The sequence below is a fragment of the Mercenaria mercenaria genome, chromosome 12 (genome assembly GCF_021730395.1).
Source record: "Mercenaria mercenaria strain notata chromosome 12, MADL_Memer_1, whole genome shotgun sequence".
NCBI classification, from domain to species: Eukaryota; Metazoa; Mollusca; class Bivalvia; order Venerida; family Veneridae; genus Mercenaria; species Mercenaria mercenaria.
This window is the reverse complement of record NC_069372.1, coordinates 32,305,278-32,331,734: the sequence shown is the minus strand read 5'-3', so window position 1 is coordinate 32,331,734 and position 26,457 is coordinate 32,305,278. Positions and strand designations below refer to the sequence as shown.

The window sequence follows — 26,457 nt, the reverse complement described above, 5'->3', positions numbered from 1 at the left end:
CATATTTCACGTAATTAATTAATCTATGAAGGTGCACGAAATCTAACCAAAAAACAATTATCTACGCTTCATAAAGACAATTCCTAAGTAGCGCATTTATAACAATTTGTACAACAAAACTTGGCTCTTACTTGTTTGTTATAATTATTATTTAGCTTCGAAAAAAGTTAGGATCAAATTTACATTGAAGCCTCAAGAAGACACAGTTTAGTAACTGGCCTGATTAATTGACCTGATTTAGTTCTGATCACACAGCTTCTAACTAGGCCATCTCTACCAAGATTCACGTCAACCACTCGGCTAGTGGCCACTGTCCTCTGGGAACGTTGTCAACGGCAACAAGAACTACATCATCTTTCTTCAGGTTTACAGTTTTACGTTGCCATTTCTGACGTTTCTGAAGTAGTGGTAAGTATTCTCTCAACCATCGTTTCCAAAATACATCTGCGAGATACTGCACTTGTCTCCACCACCGTTTTGCGTATATATCTTGCTTCTTAAATATACCAACAGGTAAGCACTGGTTTGATTTATTAGCAGTAGCATACTCGGCGTTAATGCTGGTGGGTCTCTGGGATCACTGCTAACGGGTGTCAAAGGTCTGTCATTTAGTATTTTCTCTGTTTCAGCCATTAATGTAAGCAGCTGCTCGTCGTTAAGTAGTTGTTCTCGGACGAGAGATTTCAATATAACTCTAGCAGAACGAATTAAACGTTCCCATGCTCCTCCCATATGGCTTGCGTTCGGAGGGTTGAAATGCCATTCAATGTCGTTCTGAGCAAAAAATCCACTGAGTTTGGACTGGTTCCATAGCTGCAATGATTTTCGTAGTTCAGTTTCACCTCCAACAAGATTGGTTCCATTATCACTGAAGACTTTCCGTGGGCGTCCACGTCGACTTTGAAAGCGTTGAAAGGCAGATATGAAGGAATCAGTAGATAGACTGTGAGCAATTTCAAAATGTACCGCACGCGACGTTAGGCACGTGAAAATACAACCATAACGCTTTTCTCGTGCACGAGCTGTCTTCACAATAAATGGTCCGAAATAATCGATTCCAATATGGGAAAATGGTGGCATATCCGGTGTTGTCTGCTCGTCAAGCAAGGGCGCCATCTGTTGGGTCATTAACGGTGTATGTTGTCGTCTGCATGGGATGCAACATCTCAAAATACTCTTCACTGCGCTAGGTCCGTGTAGAATCCAATATTTCTCACGTGACATAGAAAGTACATGCTCTTTTCCAACATGACCATTATGTTCGTGGATATGTTTTATTATTAGTTTTGTTACATGGTGTTTGCTAGGTAGTACGACTGATATTTGCTTGGATAGTCGCATTGTAAGCGTCCTTGTACTCTGATCAGGTCATGGTGTATAATCGGGTTCAAAGATGCTAAACAACTGTCTTTTCTTACAGAATTCCATTTTGTAGATATATTCTCTCATCGGTAAACGACGTACGTTGAACCAACGCTAATATGGTATGTTCCGCCATGTTGAGTTCATTGGTGCTCAAGTCACCTTCACTCAGTCCCAAGGTGTGGTTTAAGTGTTTACGTCTGCAGTATACCTTATATCTTAGTAACCAAGCAACGGCCCTTCTCAGCTTCGTCCAACTGGAGTATCTATCTATTATACTTTGAATGGATTCAACTGCACTAGTTGTGTTGACGACAACCTCTTTTTTCAGCTCAGTGTCGTCGTCTAATTCAGGTTTAGTTAGGTGGCTTGGCCAATGGCTTTCATCTTTTTGGAGGAATTCAGGTCCATGCATCCAAAATTTCATTGTCTTAAAATCACTGGCATGCATTCCTCTAGAAGCGACGTCTGCTGGATTGGAAGCCGTATCTACGTGTCTCCATTGGTCTCGTGACGTCACATCATGAATTTCACTTACCCTATTTCCAACAAAGGTTTTGAATCTCCGGTTTCGTTTTTAATATATCCAAGGACAATCATAGAATCTGTCCAGAATGTCACACTGTCAATGTTTATTTCTAGTTCGTCTGCTACTAGCGTATAAAGCCGGGAAGCGACAACTGCTCCTGAAAGTTCAAGTCTTGGAATAGATGTCTGTTTTATTGGCGCTAGTCGTGATTTTCCAGCAACCAGAGAGCATGAAATCAGGTTCTTTTCATCTTTTAATCTCAAGTACACGCATGCGCCGTAACCAAGTTGAGAACCGTCGCAGAATACATGTAGCTGGGCATTCTTTAAGGTTCCAAAGTCCTGTGGTTTAAAACATCTTCTCACAGAGACAGATTCTAATATGGAAGAGTATCTAACCATTGTTTCCACTCGTACGTATCTTTTTCAGGGATAGGATCGTCCCATGAAAGCTTCTGTCTAATAGGTTTTGTACTATAGCCTTTGCACGTAGAGTTACTGGTGCTACCAGTCCAAGGGGATCAAATATGGAACTGACGATGGAAAGGATGCCGCGTCTTGTTATTGGTTTTTCACTTAATTGCACTTTAAATTTGAGTTCATCTTTTTCTACATTCCACTGACACCGAGGGCACGATCTACTGGCAAACTGTCACTCTTGCTAAGATTCATTATAGGTCGCGCTCGTTCTGACTCTGGGATAGATTCAACGACATCTCTCTTATTGCTAAGCCATTTCGTCAGACGAAATCCTCCTCTCCTTAACAATGACTGTAAGTCTGCGGCTAACTCGATTGCTTTCTCATCAGAAGAAACTGATTTTAAGCAGTCGTCAACGTAAAAGTTCCTTTTAACGGTGTTGACTACCTCTGGTTTATACATATGCGCGTTATCCGGCGCTGTTCGTATTAATGCATATGCTGTGCAACTTGGGGATGAGGTCGCGCCAAATAGGTGTACCAGCATCTTATAGCATCTAGGTTGTTGAGTCATGTCCCCTTCAGGCCACCATAGAAACCGTAGGGCATCACAATCTAAATCTTCGACACGGACCTGATGAAACATAGCCTCGATGTCGGCTGCTATAGCAACGGGCTCTTGACGAAATCTGATTAAAACGCCAACCAAGCTGTTCATAAAGTCGGGTCCTTGTAGAAGTTGACTATTTAGGGAAATTCCTTTGTATTTGGCGGCACAGTCAAATACAACTCTCACTTTTCCGGGCTTATTAGGATTCGTCACAGGATGATGGGGTAAGTACCACACGCGGTTACTATCAGATTCAATGTGTGTTACTTCCTGTGCATGTCCTTTCTGGATATAGTCAGTTACTGATGCTGTGTACATTTTATGCAGCTCTTGATCTCGTGCTAACTTCCTCTTCAAATGTTCGAGTCGCGCATGCGCAAGAGTCAAGTTGTTAGGCATTACTGCTTTCTCGTCACGCCATGGTAATTTCAGTTTGTAATGTCCATTTTCATATCTCAACGAAGAGTTCATAGTGTTTAAAGCTTTCTTGTCTTCTAGAGACATTGAATTTCTTTTAACTTTCACTTTGTCATCAAAGTCCGTAGTCCACATTTTCTCAAGTTGTTGTTGTAACAATACATCAGCTGACTGCTGAAAATTTACATTAGCTGATTTCTGTGTTGTAGTGTCTGTAACAGGTCCACGCACTGCCCAGCCTAGTTGAGTTTTAATGGCGTAGGGTTGATCATGGCGGCCTGAACGCACTTCTAAGGGTATATGTGCCTGTGGCATCTGTTCCAATAAGAAGCATCACAGAGCTAGAGTCGATTTCAGGGGTTTCTATCTTAGATAAATATGGTAGATCTCGGATGTCAGCGTTTTTCGCAGCAGATCTAGTTGATACTGGAAGAGATTTCACTGACCAAACTTTTTCAACTAACGTCGTTACCACCTGACGCCGGTTGCACGTGCAGCTCAACTTCCTGTCCTTCGACGATAATACCGGAAGAGCTTGCTGTAGACATCTTGAACGTCACAGGTTTAGAGGGTAGGTTCAGCGTTTTCAACAAGCGTTCATCACATAATGTTTGGTCAGCTCCCTCGTCAAGCAGAGCATAAGTCTTGCAGTACGTCCCACTTTTACCTCTAACAAGTACAGGTATTATACCTAAACAGTTCTTCACATAAGATCCGCTTTTAGTTGCGCAATTTACGACGGATTGTTGATCTGTGTGATCAGATTTACTATCTACCCAACTATGTAAAAGAAAGTGGTGTCTAGATTTACATTCTGTTACATTGCACCCAGTAGGTTTTCTACAAACGTTAGAAAAATGTTTGCCCTTTAAACAATTGAAACAAAGTCTGTTCTTTTTTACAAACTGTTCCCTGTCATTTAAATTCATGGCTGTAAATTTCGTACATGAAGCTAAATCTTTACAACTACCTGAACAAACAATAGCACTTACGTGACGGCTTATACATAGAATTGTTTACTGCACTATTCGTAGCAAAACTGACAGCATTATTTCTACGAGGTGCAGGACTTGGCTTTGACTTAAAGGTTCGATCTTCAACAATCTTACCATGACTCTTCTCATTTGCAAGGTCAAGGCCATATAGGGAAGTGGCGATTCGAGCCTTTTCTTCTACAAATTTCACTAGATCTGAAAGCCCGGTTCCCTACCAGACTCAGTAATTGAGTGTGCAATATCTACCCATTTACCGCGGACAAGCATAGGCAAACGTCTAACAATGCGACGTAAGTTGTCTGTGTTATCTATGTCTGACTTAAATCCTAACTGAGACAAAGTAATTTCACATTTTCTCATCTCAAGTGCTAAATCTGAAAGACCATTAGTGTCAGACGCCTTTAAGGAATGACCATTAACAATTTTATCTACATAAGTTCTAGCAATGTTATGTGGCCTACCATACCGTGAGTACAAAATGTCTCTTGCTCGTTTATAACCTTCACTTGGACTCAGTAATACACAGTCTTCTATTGCACTTTTTGCCTCTCCGTCGCAGTATTGTATCAAGTAACTAAGTCGTAACCTGTCGTCACGAACTTTACAGTCAATGTTTGTTTCAAAGTTATTCACAAATTTGCAGTATTCCAATGTTGAACCGCTGAATCTCAGGAGCTCCGGCTTTGGTAAGTTGAATCCTTCTTGTAACGTATTTGCCAGCAACTGAAAAGCTGATTCTATGCTAGTGTCTGTATTTCTCAAAACGTTAGTGTCTGTATTTCTCAAAACGCTCGTGACTACATTCTCAGATGGATGCGCGTTCTGATTCATTGATCCATTCTTACGTTGCTCCGTTACCAAATGAGTGTTGTTAGGTGTATTTATAATTACACAGTCGTCGTGTGCACTTCTTATGTTCTTATCCGACTGTTCATGACCGGAAGTGAAATCATTTACAGTCGTCTGCTTCACATATGACGAATCTTGCACGTGGTCACCAGTTTCTTCCTCCAATGCCTCGTGCCAGACCGATTCTTCAATACCGCTTGCTCTAATTCACACCGATATTCAAGTTCTTGCTGTTTAATTTCTATTTCTCTGCGCGCCAGTTCAAGCTCGTGTTTTTTTCTAAGAGAATTTAACTTTTGCTCAGCAATCAAACGTTTAGCTTTGGAACTCGCAAGTTTCGTTTTACACGTTGATGACGCATTGCTACAAATTTCGTCATTTTCATTATACTGGTTGATGACTTCCATTGTTCATATCTTTCCTGAAACTCTGTGAAATTATTATGATAACACTCATAGGATTGTTCTAGATTTTCACAATCGGCGGGTTCGTCACATAAGTCTAGGCACTCTAAATGTATGTTCTTGAAAGCGTTGAATTTGTCGCACAGTTTCACATACAAGTTTTCAACAAGATCATCATTATCATGAGAAATCATGTATTGCTCCAACTCCTTATACAGTTTCGTCAGTTGCGCACATTGTGCTGACCTTGACCGCTTAAGTCCTTGAAAGGTTTTATTTTCAGAGTCTGTCATCTTGTATCCAATGGTATCGTCACTGTTTCTTCAGTGGATCTACATCAACCGCTGGATTCGAGCATTCGATTATTCGGCCATTCGAGAATTGTTCTGGGACTTGGATCAACTCAGTGACTAAACGAGAGATGCGCCTTTACTCTTTTATTTCTCTAGTTATAGCGATTCTCTGCAAATACAAACATACAAACAATATTCATACAACGCTCACCAATTATACATATACTCATATAAACAACTGATGTACTTTTGAACATACTTCACATCAACAAAGCTTGCACTATCCAATCATTCAGAAAATTAAATTTAAAGTCTATATATTCATTTTATGCTATTTAACAAATTCGATATCATAACTTCGAGTTCAATAATTACGCTTTGAATAAATAATTTACTAAACAGTATTTAGTTACCGAATTTGGTCTCTTTCTCATCAAGTCTCATCAGAATAATTTATGTCCACAGTTAACGTTCAGTTCAGTTAACGTTTCAAAGTCTGGGCGGAAGTATAAACAACTATGACGTTGACGTCAATGAACGCCGCAAATTATCACGTGGCTGAAGACGCCAAACAGACGTCAAATAAATAGCGTCAGATACAACAAATACATGTATTAGACACTACATTTATGTTTCTAACAGAGGCTGTATTTTCCAACTATCTTCATGAAATTTAATCAGAATAATTACCTTGATAAAATCTAGGCCAAGTTCGAAAATGGGTCATCTGGGGTCAAAAGCTAGGTCACTAGTTCAAATCAAAGAAAAACCTTGTGTATGCAATAGAGGCTGTATTTTGCAATTGATCTTCATGAATTATTTTCAGAATGATTACCTTGATAAAATCTAGGCCATGTTCGAAAATTGGTTATCTGGGTTAAAAAACTAGGTCACTAGGTCAAATCAAAGAAAAACCTTGTGTATGCGATAGAGGCTGTATTTTTCAAATGATCTTTATGAATTTTGGTCAGAATGATTGCCTTAATAAAATCTAGGTCAAGTTGGAATATGGGTCATCTGGGATCAAAAACTAGGTCACTAGATCAAATCAGAGAAAAAGCTTGTGTATGCAATTTAGGGGCTGCATTTTTACCGGATCTTGGTGAAATTTGATCAGAATGTTTGTCTTGATGAAATCTAGGTTGAGTTTGAATATGGATCATCTAGGGTCAAAAACTAGGTCACCCGGTCAAATTAAAGAACAACCTTGTGTACGCAATAGGGGCTGCATTTTACACTGGATATTCATAAAATTTAGTCAGAATAATTGCCTTGATGAATTCTAGGTCAGTTTAGAATATGGGTTATCTGTGGTCAAAAACGAGGTCACTATGTCAAATCAAAGAAAAACCTTGTGTATTCGATAGAGACTGTATTTTTCAATTGATTTTCATGAAATTTGGTCAGAATAATAGCCTTGATGAAATTAAGGTCAACTTGGAATATTGATCATCTGGGGTCAAAAAGTAGGCCGCTAGGAAAAATCAAAGAAAAAATGTTTTGTATGTGATAGAGGCTTTTTTTTTCAATTGAGGTTCATGAAAGTTAGTCAGAATGATTGCCTTGATCAAATCTAGGTCAGGTTTGAATGTAGGTCGTCTTGGCTCAAAAACTAGGTCAATAGGTCAAATGGAAGAAAATACTTGTTTACACTTAAGAGACCACATTTTTTGTCCAATCTTAATGAAAATTGGTCAGAATATTTTTTTTCTATGAAATCACTAGGTCAAACATGTTTACATTGTTATAGTATGTTTCTCAGGTGAGCGACCTAGGGCCATCTTGGCCCTCTTGTATTTTTTTTTACAAACCTTCCATGAATATTTATCAACATGCAAAGTTGTACCGTTCCCCCACCTCACTCCTCCACCAAGTCATGCCCACCACCTCGATCATGAATGACCGATCCCCCGCCCCACACCTATTCTTTTTTTTCATTCTTAATTTTAAATCAATATGTGATATTTTGTACCCTCACCCGGTCACTCCCGCTGTCCCCCCCCCCACCCCTGTTAAATTGATTTTGACTGATGAAATTATTTGCTTCTTAGTAACATCCTTAACTTTTTGCCAGATATATTTTTTTGCCAGTCACCATAAACCCTTTCGGCGGGAGATACCAATTCATCGAATTTGCTTGTTGAATCCAGAATACTTGAAACTTCCCATTAAGCACACCTATCATTATAAAGTTTTACCAGAAACTGTCACACATTGAAAAAATCATGTTTCGAAAATTCCATTATTTCTATGTAATTTCTGCCTGTATTTATATAATACATTTCGCACCAAACTAGTATTTTGTATTGAAAAAAAAAAATAGTAATGCTAATTCTTGACATAATAATGCATTACAGCTGTCTTTTAATATATGTATACACTATTGTCAGCTTTGATTCTGGATACATATTTTTCTATTATCCTTTAAATACATAATTAGTAATGTTAATGTGCCTTGTATAATGTCTGTCAGTTAAAATGGTAATTATTTATGTAGATTTTACTGTTACTGTTCATGTCTGCTACTAAGACTTGTATATATAGATATATACACGTAGTACAAAATATGTAGTGTGAGCTGGTCATTCAGAATATCACAGTTTTAACTAAACTCATATTCACACTTGAACTTCTATAATATAATGTTATTAATCAAGCAATTTCATATTGGCCTTGTTATTTGTCCAAGGGTAGTCGTATTGGCCCTCGGCCTACGGCCGAGGGCCAATACGACTGCCCGAGGACAAATAACTAGGCCAATATGAAATCGCTTGATTAATGATAATATTATTATTCAACTTTCAACTGTTGGCGGTAACAGTATAAGAACTCTGTGAGTTACCTTATGACAGCTATGCACGTTCAGGTGAAAAATCGTGTCATTCTTTGACAAGTTGTTTACAGTTTAGACGTATTTTAGAAATCATGATCATTTTCGCCAGTAAAACAGAATGAGTTGTATGTAGGTACTTGAGAATAATTTTGAAAGATACTTTTAATGCGACAAAATCAAGAGTAACTAGAACATACCTTATTTTTTTGGAATTCCTATTTATTTTCTTTAGCGAGTACCATACCATTTGAACTGTGATAAAAACTGCTTTAAAAGTCGTTTCCTTTTAGGCTGCAAGCAACGAGACACAAAATTATACACATATGTGTTGATCAAGATAATACAACCAATCATGCACATATTATATAGTCCCATGCCTCGTTTAATTCTTAATTATTATCAATTTATTAAATACGCCTCTCAAACTTTTAAATAGATATTGAATATATAGGCATTTAAGTTAAACAGTTCTGATTATATACGATTCCGGGCAAACTACATAAAATAATGATATTTTGTCTGTGTTTTACGGTTAAACTAAACAATGATATAATTAGAAAATTTACAAAGGCACTTATAGTAGTATCAGAGAAGAAAAGTATTTCGTCTTTTGAATATAGATGAAAACAACAGATAAACCTGATAAATCTGAAGTATTTTTTGTTGTATCTGCAGTGCACACTGGCCATAGCTTTCGCAGAAGCGGTGGTTCCAACGCAGCGGCGGTGGAGGATTCGTCGCAGAAGCGGTGGAGAAATATGGCCGACTGACTATATTTACGCTCTCATCGGTGCATTTTCTAACGAGTATTTCACGTTTGACTGAAAACAACCAGTGAGACAGGAGCCCACATGTGTATTCTTCCAGCCACAAGCACTTGTTCAGTGCAATTCTTTGTCATTAATGTAAACACTTCTGTACAGTTTGACGAGGGACTGTCGTTTTTGTAGAATTTCTATTAGAAATGGTAAAATCTTGTACAAAACGACCTCTGACCACGTTTGCATCAAAATGTAAGTCTGACACTGTCAAGCAAAAACTTTTTCTCCGTAATCGGAGATTTTTCATTGCAAGCATACAAAATTTTCAACCAAAAATCATCCCAACGCAGTGTGCGGTGGATACAGTTGCAACGCATTACGGTGGATCTTGTTTCTTTAATGTTCGCTATTGACTTTAAATTGGAGTAAACAGCATTTTCCCAGAATTTTGGTAGGGCCATGAAATCTCTTTGACATTAGATAGCGACAGAAACTGTATAGAATAAATATGACATTGATTTGCACATCCGTAAATACATAATATCAAGTGACAATATTAATTTTCTGATTTGATCACATGTGACTTTTGCATCGTATGATAAACTAACTTGACTAAAGTACAATACTGTTACTAATAGGTAGCATACCTTAACAAAATGCCATTGAGCAGCTGTGTTACTGGAGTTAGGACTTTTTACAAGTAGGCAAATCACCTCTTCTTCAACAATATCCTTTTTTTAGACGTTTACCACAGAATCTTAGTGACAAGATGAGATTATCTGATTGCCCTTCGTCCGTCGTCCGTCAGTCGTCTTTCCGTCCGTCGTCCGTCCACAATTTCTTTTGAACACGATTTGAGACCTCATTTTCAACAGATTTTAATACCCGAAAGAGCCAAAATGTTCACCTTATGAACATGATAGCAGTGATATTTTACTTTCGACTTTAACTACATTTACACACAAATTAAGTCACAATAAGATCTCGGTTCCTATTAAAAAAGCCCGATTCCATCATATGTTCAAGAAATACAATCTGACTAAAGTAATTGATCTTGTAAACGAAGACCTGAGAACGACCCATTCACAATCGTCTTCTGTATATTTTGGATTTCCAATATTGCTTTTTTATTTTCGCAAATCTGTTTTTATTTGAACCAATCAGACGACTTGTTCGAGTGTCAAAGAGTAAGAAAAATTTACAGTTAGTCCAAGGTTCGAACCCGGGACCTCTCGCTAACAGAGCAACTGCCCTACTGACTGAGCTAACTGGCTATCTGACCTCTTACGACATAAGAATTGTAAATATCAAAAACCAAGGCTTTTTAAGCGTGCAGAATGTTGTAAGGCTAGCGGAAGGGTTGTCAGAACGAGGTTATCAATAGCTCGTGTTCAGATCCTAAGCGTAGCGTAATAGGATATGTATTGTGCTATTTTTTAACCTGTCAAATGTGCATACATTACACGCTCTGTGCATTCGATATTATAATATTCGGCTCACCTTCGGTGCTATCCGTATGTTTTACAGAAAGAAATTTTGGTTAGGTGTCCACATTTCATCATTAGTATTGTAAGTGAAACACGTACTCGTCGTTCTTTCTTTCCGTATACTATACGGAATGTACCGAGTATGAACCGAAGATTAAAATATTCTGTGCACCTCCCATATAATCAATATGCATTTGACAGTTCAATAAAATAGTACAATACTTTAGTCAGATTGCAAGAGATACTACCCCTGAAAGGGGCAAATTTTCTGTTCTGGCCCTCTCAGCCATATAAGGTTTCATTTATGCTTGGATTTGATACGAACTTGCATATGTGTGCCCAATCACATTCGCGCTATGTCATTTAAATTTGAGCCCGAAAGTGAAAGTGGAAACGTAAACAAAAATTATAAATCAGGGCGTAAGTTTATTATTCAATATATTGTGTTAATGTCATGTACATTGTCCGAAACCTATTTGAAAGTGCTAGCCCCGTTACTACAATCGTCCCGCCAAAACTTTCTCGTTTTTATTCCTGTTCAACCACTTTTGACAGTATGCACTCAATGTGCAAGTCAATTGAACAGGAATAGCATTAAAACGAAAAACTTTTGGTGGGGAACTCGCGGGGATAGCACTTTCAAATAGGTTTCGAATCATATGCACGGTATAAACATGATTGAAAGATAAACGGAGAAACGGAGTACAAATCACTAACAACGGACAAGCAGAAAGAAATGTTACAAAAAAAATGAAAGACAAAAACTTCATTTTCCTCTGAAAACTGTCACAGGGCCAATCAAATATATTAAGAGACCTTTAACTCCTTGTTCTAGTGCCAAGAGGACGATAAGGAATCAACTCATTTTAGTTATTCTTATTATAACAACAACTGAAGAGAAACTACAGCTTGGAATATGCTAAAACATGATTAAAAAAAACCTAAAAAAATGACAAATGGTTGCAGCATGCGCAGTGTGTTGGAGAATACTCCCCCGCCTCCACCCCAATGCGAACCTGACTTCGATATTATATGGCCAAAACAAACAAAGGGACAGCAGAAACCCTGTCAGTTTGTATATTAGATAAGTTGGTCTGTTCTATGATGTAAAAGTCGCATGTGGTAAGCATTTAATCAAACAATCGATATTGTCAGTTGATATTTTATATATAATAAGGGAAATGAAGAAAACCTTCATGCTTTAATATTAATAATCATAATTTCGTGTGTGCATTCAACAGAACGGAAGTGCAAATCAATAGTATATTATTATTAAACATTAAGTTTCTGTTGCTGTCCTGATGTCAAAGTGATTTCATGGACCTACCCATATCAAAATCCCAGGAAATGCTGTTTACTTAAGTTAAAAGTCCAGAAACAAGATCCACCGTAATGCGTTGCAATTGTACCCACCGCACACTGCGTTGGAATCATTTTTGGTCGATTTTTTCATATGTTTGTAATGACAATTCACCTATTACAAAGAAATTGTTTTTGCTTGATAGGGCCGTACTTACGATTTGCTGCAAACGTGCTCAGGGGTCGTTCTGTACAAGATTTTACCATTTTTAATGGGAATTCTACTAAAACGGCAGTCCCTCGTCAAACTGTACAGAAGTGTTTACATCAATGACAAAGAATTGCACTGAACAAGTGTTTCTGGTTGGAAGAGTACACATGTGGGCTCCTGTCTCACTGGTTGTTTTCAGTCAAACGTGAAATACTCGTAAGAAAATGCACCGATGAGAGCGTAAATATAGTCAGTCGGCCATATTTCTCCACCGCTTCTGCGACGAATCCTCCACCGCCGCTGCGTTGGAACCACCGCTTCTGCGAAAGCTATGGCCAGTGTGAATATGTACAGTCTCTTATAATTCAGAGACTCAATGGCAATGAACTTCATGATTAAATAAATATTTTATGATTTAGAAATAGGTATATTTGTTGTATCTATATGAAATTAACACCTATAAAAGTTAGTTTTTAGCTGTTAACAAATGTTGTATTTAGACAATACAAATGTATGAACGTGGAACAGATAGATAGATAGGACGGACGGACAAATTAATTTGGTATCAAATGTTGAATATAGAATGGCAATAACAGCATGAATGTCAGCAATAATAAAAAGCAATAATAAACATTAAGTACTGTTAATCACCATGCTTTGCACACCAATACCAAGGATAGCGCAATAAAGAGAAAAAGAGATTTTCTTTTATTTCCTTTTTGGCCCTTGATATTAGTGGCATAACCACGGGAAAGTCATCTGTTGTCTAATATCACATCATATGAGATCACAGATAGATTATAGAAACAAGTACTTTAGCTACGAACGTACTGATATGACCTTAAATGCAGATAAATAGGATAAATATTGAACAAAAGTATTCAGTGTGATAGACTGATATAATGGACTAAGGCCTCACCAAATTAAAAAGTTGTTCATCGGATTTGCCTCTCGTATATTTTCAGAAACACGCACAAAAATGTTGTTGTTTTTTTTTTTGTATTCTGCATGCGCTCGCCCCATTGAAAAAAAAATCAAGCCAATATTTTTTGGTGCGCTGCTTTTTACGGACGTAACAGTGTACAAATGCTTAAAATTCTAGTCTAAGATTGTTCTTAAATGGACTCAAAATCACAATAAATACATTCTACGCACACATCGTCTACAATATATCATAATACTTATATGCAACTGTTGAACCAGTACGAATATGTTGTACAATTCAGGTGTGTACATAGAGCAGCATCGAAACTTATTTTATTAGATGGTGGGCTATTCAAATCACTCTGCGTCCGTGGTCCGTCGTCCGTCCGTCCGTCCGTTAACAATTTCTCGTTATCGCATCTCCTCAGAAACTACTGGGGGGATTTTGACAAAACTTTGTCAGAATGATGTATTGGTACCCTAGTTGTGTCCCAATGAAAATCAGACTGGTTCAAAAAAATTTGAGTGAGTTATGGACCTTTGTTTATTTTTACAGTTTACATAGATTTATATAAGGAAAAACTTTGAAAATCTTCTTGTCCAAAACCACAGTGTCTAGGGCTTTGATATTTGATATGTAGCATCATCTTATGGTCCTCTATCAAGATTATTCAAATTATCCCATGGGGTCAAATATGGCCCCGCCCCGGGGGTCATATGGTTTATATAGACTAATGTAGGGAAAAACTTTGAAAAACCTCTTGTCCAAAACCACAGGGCCTAGGGCTTTGATATTTTGTATGTGACATCATCTAGCGGTCCTCTACTAAAATTATTCAAATTATTTTCCTAGGGTCAAATATGGCCCCGCCCTGGGGGTCACATGGTTTACATAGACTTATATAGGGAAAAACTTCGAAAATCTTCCTGTCCAAACCACAAAACTTAGGGCTTTGATATTTGTAATGTAGCATCATCTAGTGGGGTCTTTACCAAGTTTGTTCAAATTATCCCCCTAGGGTCAAATATGGCCCCGCCCCGGGGGTCACATGGTTCATATAGACATATATAGGGAAAAACTTTAAAAATCTTCTTGTCCATAACCTACAACATTAAAATTTGGACCACATGTATATTTTTGAGTGGCAAGATGAACCTTGACATGAGTTGACCTTGATCTTGACCTAGTGACCTACTTCCACATTTCTGTAGCTACAGCCTTCAAATTTGGACCACATTCATAGTTTTGTGTACCGAAAAAAAACTTTGACCTTGACATTGACCTAGTGACCTACTTTCACATTTTTGAAGGTACAGGCTTCAAATTTGGACTCATGCATAATTTTGTGCTCCGAAATAAAATTTGACCTTGATTTTGACCCAGTGACCTACTTTCACATTTCTCAAGCTACAACCTTCAAATCTGGACCACATGCATAGGTTTGTGTACCAAAATGAACTTTGACCTTGACATTGACCTAGTGACCTTCTTTCACATTTCTGAAGCTACAGGCTTCAAATTTGGTCCACGTACATATTTTTGTGTTCTGAATTGAAATTTGACATTGATTTTTGCCTAGTATCTACTTTCACATTTCTCAAGCTACAGCCTCCAAATTAGAAGCACATGCATAGTTTTGTGTACCGAAATGAACTTTGACCTTGAAATTGATCTAGTGACCTACTTTCACCACTTTCACATTTCTCCAGCTGTAGCTTTCAAATTTAGACCACATGCATGAACCACATGCACAGTGTTGTGTACCGAAATGAAATCTGACCTTGATTTTGACCTTGAACTAGTCTTGAAATTTGGAACATTCAAAAATGGCTCAATGGTGGGCGCCAAGATCACTCTGTGATCTCTTGTTTGGGTAGTGGACTTGTTGTGAAAAATACACGCTCGTTTGTATGCAGCAGCTTATAAAACTACTGGATACATATTTGCTTCGTATAAGAACATACTGAAACTCAATTCGGCATTTAGTTTTAGAAATATTCAAAATCATCCTGTGGTAGTATTTGCTACAAGGATCTCACACTTTAATAAACAATTCTAATCTAAACATCTTTCGTCAGTATGTAACTTAATGAAATCTAGAGTAGCTGACGACAATATTTCCAGCTACAGTTATAACATACCACAAGTATATGAGAGACTGAAAGCCGTGGTGCAAGAGACGGAAAAACCTACTGCCTTGTAATATCATGTTACTTTATTTTTTACTGTTCAGGTCGGAGATGTTATTCCTATGCCCGTGCCGGCCAGCTACAATGATATCACAACAAGCAAACTTGTACGAGACTTCGTTGGTTGGGCTTGGTACGACAGATCATTCTATCTGGATAACGCTTGGTCAAATGAAAGGATAGTTCTCAGAATTGACAGTGCCCACTATAACGCTATCGTGGTAAGTAGGTCAGTTCATAACTGAATCCATGAATGTTTCATTGTTCTTTGTCATTATATCAGTAGCGCGTTAAAGACATTTAATACTTTTTCGGCGAACGCCGTCTAAATTCGTTTTCGTTTCCTATGCCACGTGACTTCAGTTTGCAAATCAAACTACTTGATAACGCATTATAGATAATTTATCAAAATGGAAGATTTATGTAACACTCTGCCTGATTGGACGAGAGTGTCAATTTCTTTCACTCTGTTGATTGTGCTGCGCTGAGTGAAATGTAGACAAAGCGTTTATCCTAAACGACGCTGTTCACAGTTTTAAAGCTAACTTTGGCTCAGTATATTTAGCAAGAATATTGATATATCTCAAAATGATAAGTAAGTTTAATAAATATGATAAAAACCTGTTCAAATACCAACATATGTCAAATTAAAGAAAGAGCTGAATACGGTCTGCGTATCACATGAATAAGGGTGTGATAAGAGTCTTTTATGTAGAGAAGTGCTTTTTAAAAGATTTTCCTTGTTACAGTTGTCGTCTGTATATGAAAAGATTTTTTGCTTTTGTGACTTATTCAGATTGCATATTAAAATGAGTACTTGTTTGCTTTGATATATTTGTTATAAATTATTTAACTGATTTATTATATATGAATATTTTTCTTTAGTATGGTATGCAAATATTGAACTCAGTTGAAATCTGTTTTATTATATATATGCTATATAATGACTGAATCTCATTACACTGAAATGAAGGTACGCTGCATACAGTTTATCTATGTGATATGACTATGGTCAAACTTTCCTTATGAAACAAAAATATTGAAATAATTACAATTGTATGTTTTGCTTGACCTTCACTTGCTTATAGGTGTGACGTCATTGTCCAAAGGTTGGTGAATAGCGAATATGCTTTTGTTAAAGCGGGATCAGTTGGCCTATTTTAGAAATAAATATAAATAATAAATAAAAAAATCCTTTAATTGATTTTTTTCTCATGTATTCTAATCAAACTTGATTTGTAGCCAAATTTGTTCAGCTGGGACATTTGACCCCTATTAGGGGCTGCTAGAGCTAAAACTAGAAATGCCTTTATACAGCCTCTCATGAATAGCTTGGTGGATCTTTGTCATACTTGGTCTGGAGCATCATTATAAGGTCCTCTTCCAAATTTATTTATATAGGAACTTGGGCCCTATTAGGGACCACTATAGCTAAAAGTAGATATGCCTTTCTTCGCATTTACCACTAAAATGTAATGGATTTTTATCAAACTCGATGTGTAACAATATCGTAAGGTCTCCTGCTATTTTGTTACAAATGGGGATAGGGACCAATTTAGCTAAAATATAAACACGTTTAATGACCTCGCTCCATGAATCTTCATCAAACTACTACTGTAATTATTTGCCTAAGGATAAACGAAACAAAATTGCAACCCTACGAAACCTTTGCGAAAAATTAAAATAGAACCATTGAAATTGTTAAAGCGCGGTGTTTAGATTTGCAATTTGAAAAATGTTAGATGAAAGATGAATGTTAGATGAAAAATTCATAAACTTCTATCCTTATTACAATTCGCCGACCATCATTTTTAAAGATATTTCTTGTTTATATATAGTTTTGTATTCTTCTACTTTCGAATAACAATCAAACACATCAAGATGCGATATACAGTCAGCAATTTAAATGTCACAATCTCAAATGATACCGCCATATTGTTTTAGGAATACATTTATCTCTGTATTACAGTGGGTAAATGGACAAGAAGCAATGAGCCACGAGGGCGGTCATCTTCCATTCGAGGCGGAAGTGACGCAAATGCTGCATCTTAATGGTGAAAATTACGTCACAGTGGCAATCAACAACACTCTTTCACCGACCACCCTACCACCGGGCGCTATTCAGTACAAGACAGACCCAGAAAAGTAAAAGATGGTTTAATGCTCATACAAGGGGTGTTCTAAAACCCTTGATACTGCTATACAAGGGGTGTTCTAAAATTTTCGATACTAGCCTCGGTCTCGGTCACAAACAATCCCGCGGGCTTCTGCAGACGTTAATACACAGAAAGCGTGTATTATCCCTACATTCTCTACTGAAAACAAATTATTATGTGATTCTCTGTTCAACAGATATTTTTTATATTTCACCTTGACATTTACAACATTTGTTAAGTTTTAACTGTTTAAAATAGATGGGCAATTTATGTATTTCACACTGGTAACGTATTTCATATAACTAAATGTAAAAGAAGATACGCCTTTGAATTTGTAACTATGGATATTTATTTATACTAAAAATGTTCTTCTTGTTCACAAATTATAAAATGTACAAGGGAAATAAGATAGTTATAGTTGTTACTTCTTTTACTTCTAAAAAAGGCACATATTATTACATATGCAAAATGTTTATCTCTTGTAACATATAAATGTTAAGTACATCATAATAATAAAATGGTATTAAAGCGGTTATTTGAGACAAAACAATTTCATTCGTGCCAAAAAATTAGGTGTATTTCTGTAAAATAAACAGTTCATATACAACTTTGAAAATTAAACAAAAACATTGCCCGATGTAACTTTTTGTGCAATAGTAACATAAAATACAATAAATGTAACAAATTCAGCTCAATTTTGCATCATTCACTTCATGATAACTCATTGCTTTGATATATTGCTATGTACAAATCTTTACAAAACAATTTTTGTCTATAAATGTTTATTTTGAATCTTTAAATGCAAGTTATATATATAAACGTGTGCATGGTAAGGTTAATGTGAAACCCATTTTCTATAAAAAAACCAACAAAAAAACCACTGATTATTATCATTTTGTAACGGAATATAAAGATGATGTTTCATATTGACAATTTTATTTTATATTTAAGGATAAAAGCTACTTCAGAAGTTCTAAAATTTCATTTTAATGGAACTAGCAAGAATACATATAAATAGATAGATAGATATATCTTTTATTCCACCATAAGATGAGAAGCATACAATTCACATCATAATAAAGAAATTATATGAACATATAATACATAGACAAAACATATCTATTGAACACAAAAGAAATGAGAAATGATAAGGTGTAAAAGCAATTTACATTGAGATAAATGACAATTTATAATTTCTAATAATGAATGTTTAAGAGCTAGTCCATGATATTATTTTAAGTGTACATAAACAACAATAATAGTGTAAAACATACGGCATGTAAATATTTATCAATATGCAGTTGTTTAGTTTCATAATTAGTAAGAAAATGTGTATTAAACATATTTTACTGAGTTTTCATTAATACATCAATTTTGAATGAACATTCATTATTGTCCTTTTGGATATTGCATTATAATTTATAACTGTATTACTTATACGTAATGAAACGTAAAATGCAAATAAATACATCCGCTGTAACCCCTCAAACAGAAAACAGTGTTGTTCTATTTATACAAAAAACACTCAATAAACACTGACCATTACAAACTTATTGATGGCACTGTATCAAGCATGCAGACTTTGAAAAAATGTTGAATGTTTCTAATAGTCCATAAATATTTCACGTACTATAACTACATGAATTAAGTTTCGTTTTTCAATTAGCTCTAACATATTCACTTTGATAATGACCTAATCTCGAAAGTCGAAAATATTAGACCACATAATGAAACATGTTAAAGAATTTTCTCATTAATCATAAGTATGTCCGTGCCTTATTTGTCTTAGAGCGAAAACGAAAGATTAAAAGGCAAATAATGCAGGAAATGTTTTATCATTCAAAGTTTTTTATCATAATGAAATAGCACAAACATTTATATTTACATAAGATAAGTTAATAGGCACTATAGAACTACACTGCATGTGATTTTAATTAAAGGATGTTTCATACAGTGTGTCACACACAACTTTCGAACAGTGTCATTTATAAAACGTAATCATAATATGTGTATACTGTCTAACAGTGTCATTTATAAAACGTAATCATAATATATGTATACTGTCTATATTATGTTTTAATGTATTGCCTTAAGTGAAAGGCACCTGGAAATTCAAAGATTTTGTGAGATGATGAATAAAGCGCACAATTATTTTATAGCAGGAAGTTCTTTGAGAATCGCTGATACTCATAGTTGGGAAGCCAGCTAGCATTTCCAGTATTTGATTTCGGAAATTTAATTGGCAAAATGTCACAAACAGTTCATTTGGTAGTGATTCATGTATTTTTCTCCAGAAAACTTGCCTCAATGTATCGTTTTCAGTACAGAACAAAATCAGGTTTCTGCAACAGTTTCTGTACACAGTTTGCAGAGTGGGCAATTTACAATGTATGGCCTTGAAAATAATTTATTAATAACTAATACTACCGTCCTACAATATTTCAATTGATCCCGGTATATTTGACTAAAGTGCCATGGGACACATGGTTTTATTTCACTATGTATACTGAAAAATTCGTGCAAGCTTCTGTCACTTGATGCACGTGCTTCAAATTCTATGTTCGCTAATTTCTGTACTGCATATTTCACTGTCTTTTTCCATGATTCAAATACCGGAAATTCTCCATCACAAATATATCTGTTTAAAGTATCTAACAACTTATATTTACCCAGAATTCGGTATATGTCTGGTATAAACCCAGTGGTTTTACTCGGGCTTTTTAAAAATATGAATAATCTGTTAAGAAATATCTGTTTTACTTTTTTGCTAGTATCTAGATGACATAACTGACCAAAGAATTGTAATTTTCTTTTATCGATCTCGTGTTCAATAGAGGTGAATCCTAAGCAACAGAGCGCCACGTCGGTTCTGCTTGAGCGCGGAAGATTTTGCATATATTTCACGCACTGGCGCTGGTATTAAAGCGGTTATTTGAGACAAAACAATTTCATTCGTGCCAAAAAATTAGGTGTATTTCTGTAAAATAAACAGTTCATATACAACTTTGAAAATTAAACAAAAACATTGCCCGATGTAACTTTTTGTGCAATAGTAACATAAAATACAATAAATGTAACAAATTCAGCTCAATTTTGCATCATTCACTTCATGATAACTCATTGCTTTGATATATTGCTATGTACAAATCTTTACAAAACAATTTTTGTCTATAAATGTTTATTTTGAATCTTTAAATGCAAGTTATATATATAAACGTGTGCATGGTAAGGTTAATGTGAAACCCATTTTCTATAAAAAAAAACAACAAAAAAACCACTGATTATTATCATTTTGTAACGGAATATAAAGATGATGTTTCATATTGACAATTTTATTTTATATTTAAGGATAAAAGCTACTTCAGAAGTTCTAAAATTTCATTTTAATGGAACTAGCAAGAATACATATAAATGTGTCATTTGATATTTTGGTAACGTATTTTATGTAAGTAACATTGAAGAATCCATTACTATAGGGTATAATATAAATCAAAAATATGTTTTAATATACAGTGTATGAAACACATCAGGGAAATATATTCACCATTGTTATTGTTATGTAACTGTTATGTACTGTTATGTAGAAAAAAAATGAATATGCAATATGTTTATTTCTTTAATCAATAATTGTCGAGTAAATTATATTAATAAAAAGGACTTAAGTAATTATTTTTCCCCATGCAACTTTATTGATGGGATGTGATGAAGTGAATTCTTATAAAATAAACAGTTTAAGTACAGCTGAAAATTATAACATTGCTTTGAAGAGAAAATTCAAAAGTAATTTCCATTCTAAAAGTAACGTTATATGTATTAGTCGTGTAAAGTACAAAAAAGTGTGACATTTTGACTAAACTTGGCATTTTTACTTTGCACAAACGTTTTGCATCTAAGTAAATGATATATGACAATATATATAGCAAATCTTTACAAATTTAGATAGAATTTTTCTCAAAATTTTAACAGAGAGCCTCGCATTTTATATTATTTGATTCAAAACGTTTAATAAATTCAATATGAATAGACGATCATGTAATATTTAGATATCCTCCGTTTTTTTAATTATTATTCTTTCTGTTCAAAATTCTCCATGTTATTTTCAGGTATCCTTCGGGCTATTTTGTTCAGAATCTCCAGATGGACTTCTTCAACTATGCGGGAATTCATCGTCACGTGACATTATATACAACACCAAAGACATATATAGAAGACATTGACATAATCACTGATATACAAGGAAATGATGGTAATAGTTTTACATGTACAGATCGTTTTTCTACAACATAGAATTTCATTTAACTCATATTTTCACAAAATTCATATACAATTTTGTCGTAGGTTGTAACCTCAACAATTGTTTTTGGATTAAATTGCAACACAAATTGGTTCGAAGAGATTTCCATTTGAGGGTTATAACAACACAACTGCAAAGACTGTGACATGTCATTCATATTTAATTTTAAATAGATGTATACACGTGTACACTGGCTGAGCACTTGCTGTCACTATTTAAGATAAATATAATATTTATTACAATACATGCTTTAGACATAATATCAATTATTCCAAGACAACTTATTTATAAATTATGAGTGACAGACAGAAGCAAATGTCCGTGTTGCAATGAAAAACTGATTACAATGAAAGACAATACGACTATGGAGCTGAAATAACAGATGCGATCTTATTTTTCCTTTCTTCAACATCATAACGAGTATTTCATTGCCTCATGGACATTTGTTCACCACTTGTGCATTGCTCTGAGATTGCTATCGTCGAATATCAGTATAACACAGCTGAACAATGAAGAATAAGGTACAGTGTGAATGTTCATTTTAAAATATCTGGATATATGTCTCGCATTTTGCAGTTATCACCCTTTTCATCGAACCCAAATATACACAACATGTCATGTAATAAATGCAATCAATTCACTAATAATTTACTAAATTTGATGATATATGATGCAAAGAAGCAAAAGCATATTTTAGGGGTTTTTTTCCTCACTTTATTTTGTCTTCATCATTTTAAATGGTAAATACCTGCTGATAAGTCATACAGTATTGTTGATTTATACATATTGTTTCAAATAATGTATTTTGTTTATGTCATGTCATTGTTTTGAAGAAGTTTCAAATCATACTTGATTTGTAAAATTACAAGAAATTAAAATTCGTTTTAAGCACAAATAACTCCATCTTAAAGATAAATTTATCGTTCCATTTGAACTTGTTTAACAGACTGTAGCATTTATGTAACATACAAAATGCATACAGTGCATTTTAGAGAAATTCAGTTGATAAGTATTACGTTCATTTTTTATATCAAGATGGCCGCCAAAATAGTGACGATAAATATGTTACTAATGGATTTTGATAGAATTGGTGTTTAAACTTTCAAAAAGTTTGTAAAATCCCTTCATGGATTGCTGAGTTACAGACCAGACAGAAGAAAGGTCTACTTACTTTTGACCTCTAAGTTTGACCTTGACCTTTGAGCTAGGGATCCGGGCTTTGCGCATGACATGTCGTTTCATTATTGGAAACACTTGTGCCAAAAAATATTAAAATCCCCTGGTGAATGACAGAGTGTCCATGATATCTATTTAGAATATCCTTAAATAATAATGTCTGATTGCAGGGACGATCTCGCAGAAAAGGCCATGCTTGATATTGTTGCACCAATGTTGTTTATGCGAAAATGAACGCTATTTTCGTTCTATAAAAATACATAGTGAATTTCATTACATGTGTATTTAATTAAAAATGATTCTTTACATTTGTATGATGAAATTTGTCGCTTTCCAAGGCTTCTTTGTCAAACATGGCTAACTGATGACCATATTTTCAGTGTGGAAATCTACCAGAATTCAGGGAGTTTACAAATTTCAAATTTTCTGGAGGACGACCCCATTCCATCCTCCACATTCCTACGGGAAAAGTTACAACACCTTTACACAACATGACCGTTGTTGTTTTGGAAAATGCTCTGAAATACATAGACAAATAAGCAGTGCTGCACCTCAGAATGGTAGCAACGTATTTTGGTAGTCACTACCAAACTTCGGCCGAGTTTTGCTAGTCACTACCAAACGTTACACTCAACGCAGTTTGGTAGTTTACAAAAATGTGGTACCAAAATGCGTTGGGTGTACACATCCGACGCAAAACGGTATTAACAACGATCTCATGATTTACAAAAAGAATATTTTGTGACGAATGGACAATACTATTTCAAAGAGAGTCATGATGAAACATAGCCGCTCATCCGACCTTGACCTTTTGACCTTGAAAATATAACGCCCTAGATTCAGTCAAGGAGGACCATTGGAACACACGTGAGAGAGGTCAATGCAGCTCTAACTTTGACATACATCAAGAGATATTGAAAGAACTTGGCACAACTGTTCACCACAATTATTTGATGCGTCGTTCGCATGATCATGGGACAGGTTTCACAAGTGTAGATTGTTTTAGATTAAAATTCAGGAGATAAAATTCAGGAGATTAACGAGAAAAGGTGAGAATGCTGAGGTTATTGCTGAATAGTGTCTTATTGTTACTGCATGTGGAGTCAGCTCTGGTGGACAGGCTGGTCAGCTCAGTGAGAATGCTGAGGTTATTGCTGAATAGTGTCTTACTGCTATTGCATGTAGAGTCAGCTCTGGTGGACAGGCTGGTCAGCTCAGTGAGAATGCTGGGGTTATTGCTGAATAGTGTCTTATTGCTACTGCATGTAGAGTCACCTGGTGGAAGCTATCTCTGAAATGCTGGGTATTGCTGATGTGCTACGCTACTGCTGAGAGTCAGCTCTGGGGACAGGCTGATCAGCTCGGAGAATGCTAGGTTATTGCTGAATAGTGTCTTATTGCTACTGCATGTAGAGTCAGCTCTGGTGGACAGGCTGATCAGCTCAGTGAGAATGCTGGGGTTATTGCTGAATAGTGTCTTACTGCTACTGCATGTAGAGTCAGCTCTGGTGGACAGGCTGATCAGCTCAGTGAGAATGCTGGGGTTATTGCTGAATAGTATCTTATTGCTGCTGCATGTAGAGTCAGCTCTGGTGGACAGGCTGATCAGTTCAGTGAGAATGCTGAGGTTATTGCTGAATAGTGTCTTATTGCTACTGCATGTAGAGTCAGCTTGTAATATACTCTGGCCGACAAGCTGATCTGATCAAAATGAAGGGGAATAACGCTAAATAATTTCCTGTTGTTACTTTAGGTACAGTCAGCTTTGTTATATATTCTGGTGAACTGGCCGATTTGTTCAAAAAGAAGGTCGAGCTCTAAATAGTTTTCTATTGTTACTGCAGCAAGAAATGGTTTTGTCATATATTCTGGTGGACTGGTTGATCTGCAGAAGGTTGGGGTTATCACCAATTAGATTTCTATTGTAACTACAGGTATAGTCAGCTTTGTCATTCATTCTGGTTGACACGCTGATCTGATCAATAAGAAGATAAAGCTTAGCGCCAACTAGTTTCCTATTGCTACTGCAGGTATAGTCAGCTTTGTCATTCATTCTGGTTGACACGCTGATCTGATCAATAAGAAGATAAAGCTTAGCGCCAACTAGTTTCCTATTGCTACTGCAGGTATAGTCAGCTTTGTCATTCACTCTGGTTGACACGCTGATCTGATCAATAAGAAGATAAAGCTTAGCGCCAACTAGTTTCCTATTGCTACTGCAGGTATAGTCAACTTTGTCATATATTCGGGTGGACAGGCTGATTTGATCAATATGAAGGTGGAGGTTGTGGACAAAGAGAATCATGTTGTAGCTACCAGTAACAAATACAAGGATACTGTGAAAATTGGAGATGCAAATTTTTGGTGGCCTTATACGATGAATTATAGCAGTTCAGGATACCTATACACATTGAAAGTAATAGTTTATATTGTATTAATTGAAATGTAAGATTATTATCTCTTCAAAAATATGACTTAGGAGAAGTAAACATAATTCAACATATTTTGATAATTTTATAGGCAAGTATGGCGAGAATATGGCGACTTCTTTTCAGCTAGACGTTTTAAGGGCGTCTGTACCTGTAGTAAGGGGTGTTGCACTTTTCGTTACACATTGTGAACAGACTTAATCAAACGGAGAAAGTGCTGTTTGGTTTTGATCCATGTTTTCATAGGATACAATCTACTAGTGGACTTATTTAAATTTGACAACAGCAGTCTCTGATGTCTTGTGGTAGCCGTAAAATGTCGCCAGGTACTACGACTTAATGTTGCTATTATTCCCGGCCCTTTTTCAGTTACACTACGCATTTAATGTACTTTTGTAATTGAATTCCATTCAAGCTGATAGTTGGGTACATGAGATGTATTTCACTTTTCAGTACCTGACAAGAACAGTCTCAGTCGAACTGAGACTTCTATTAAATTTCTTTGATGCATTCAGTGCTTCCAAATGATCTTCTTCTAGACTTATTTAATCTAAAAGGTCTTGTAGTACTTTTGAATCGTATTATTCGCCTACCTTGCTTACAAAGACGCCACAAAAGGGCAGTGGCTAATGTTACAAGATCTTATTCAATAGGTGACAGTTACTGACGTGAGTAGAGGAACAGTGGACGTATACCGTCAGCCGTTTGGTATCCGAATAGTACGTGTCACAAATACCAGTTTGATGATCAACGAACAACCATTCTACTGCCAAGGAGTTAACAAACACGAGGACTCGGATGTACGTTGTAAGCTTATTAG

At 35.8% G+C, this 26,457-nt stretch overlaps 1 protein-coding gene and 1 long non-coding RNA gene across 3 annotated transcripts in view; one reads left to right on the top strand and one right to left on the bottom strand.

The window, feature by feature from the left end:
• The window catches only part of LOC123533553 (beta-glucuronidase-like), a 39,477-nt gene that overhangs the window by 4,948 nt on the left and 8,072 nt on the right, over positions 1-26,457 (top strand). For both annotated transcript variants that reach the window (XM_045315218.2, XM_045315217.2), the window contains exons 2-6: positions 15,627-15,803; positions 17,552-17,727; positions 21,842-21,984; positions 25,431-25,624; positions 26,291-26,437. In XM_045315218.2, coding sequence (XP_045171153.2) covers positions 15,627-15,803; positions 17,552-17,727; positions 21,842-21,984; positions 25,431-25,624; positions 26,291-26,437 — 837 coding nt within the window. The remainder of the gene's footprint in view (positions 1-15,626; positions 15,804-17,551; positions 17,728-21,841; positions 21,985-25,430; positions 25,625-26,290; positions 26,438-26,457) is intronic.
• LOC123533552 (uncharacterized) lies at positions 6,007-6,473 on the bottom strand. Its single transcript, XR_008366441.1, has 2 exons — positions 6,291-6,473; positions 6,007-6,046 (listed from the first exon to the last, which is right to left on the bottom strand). It is a non-coding gene; the product is annotated as an uncharacterized LOC123533552 (long non-coding RNA).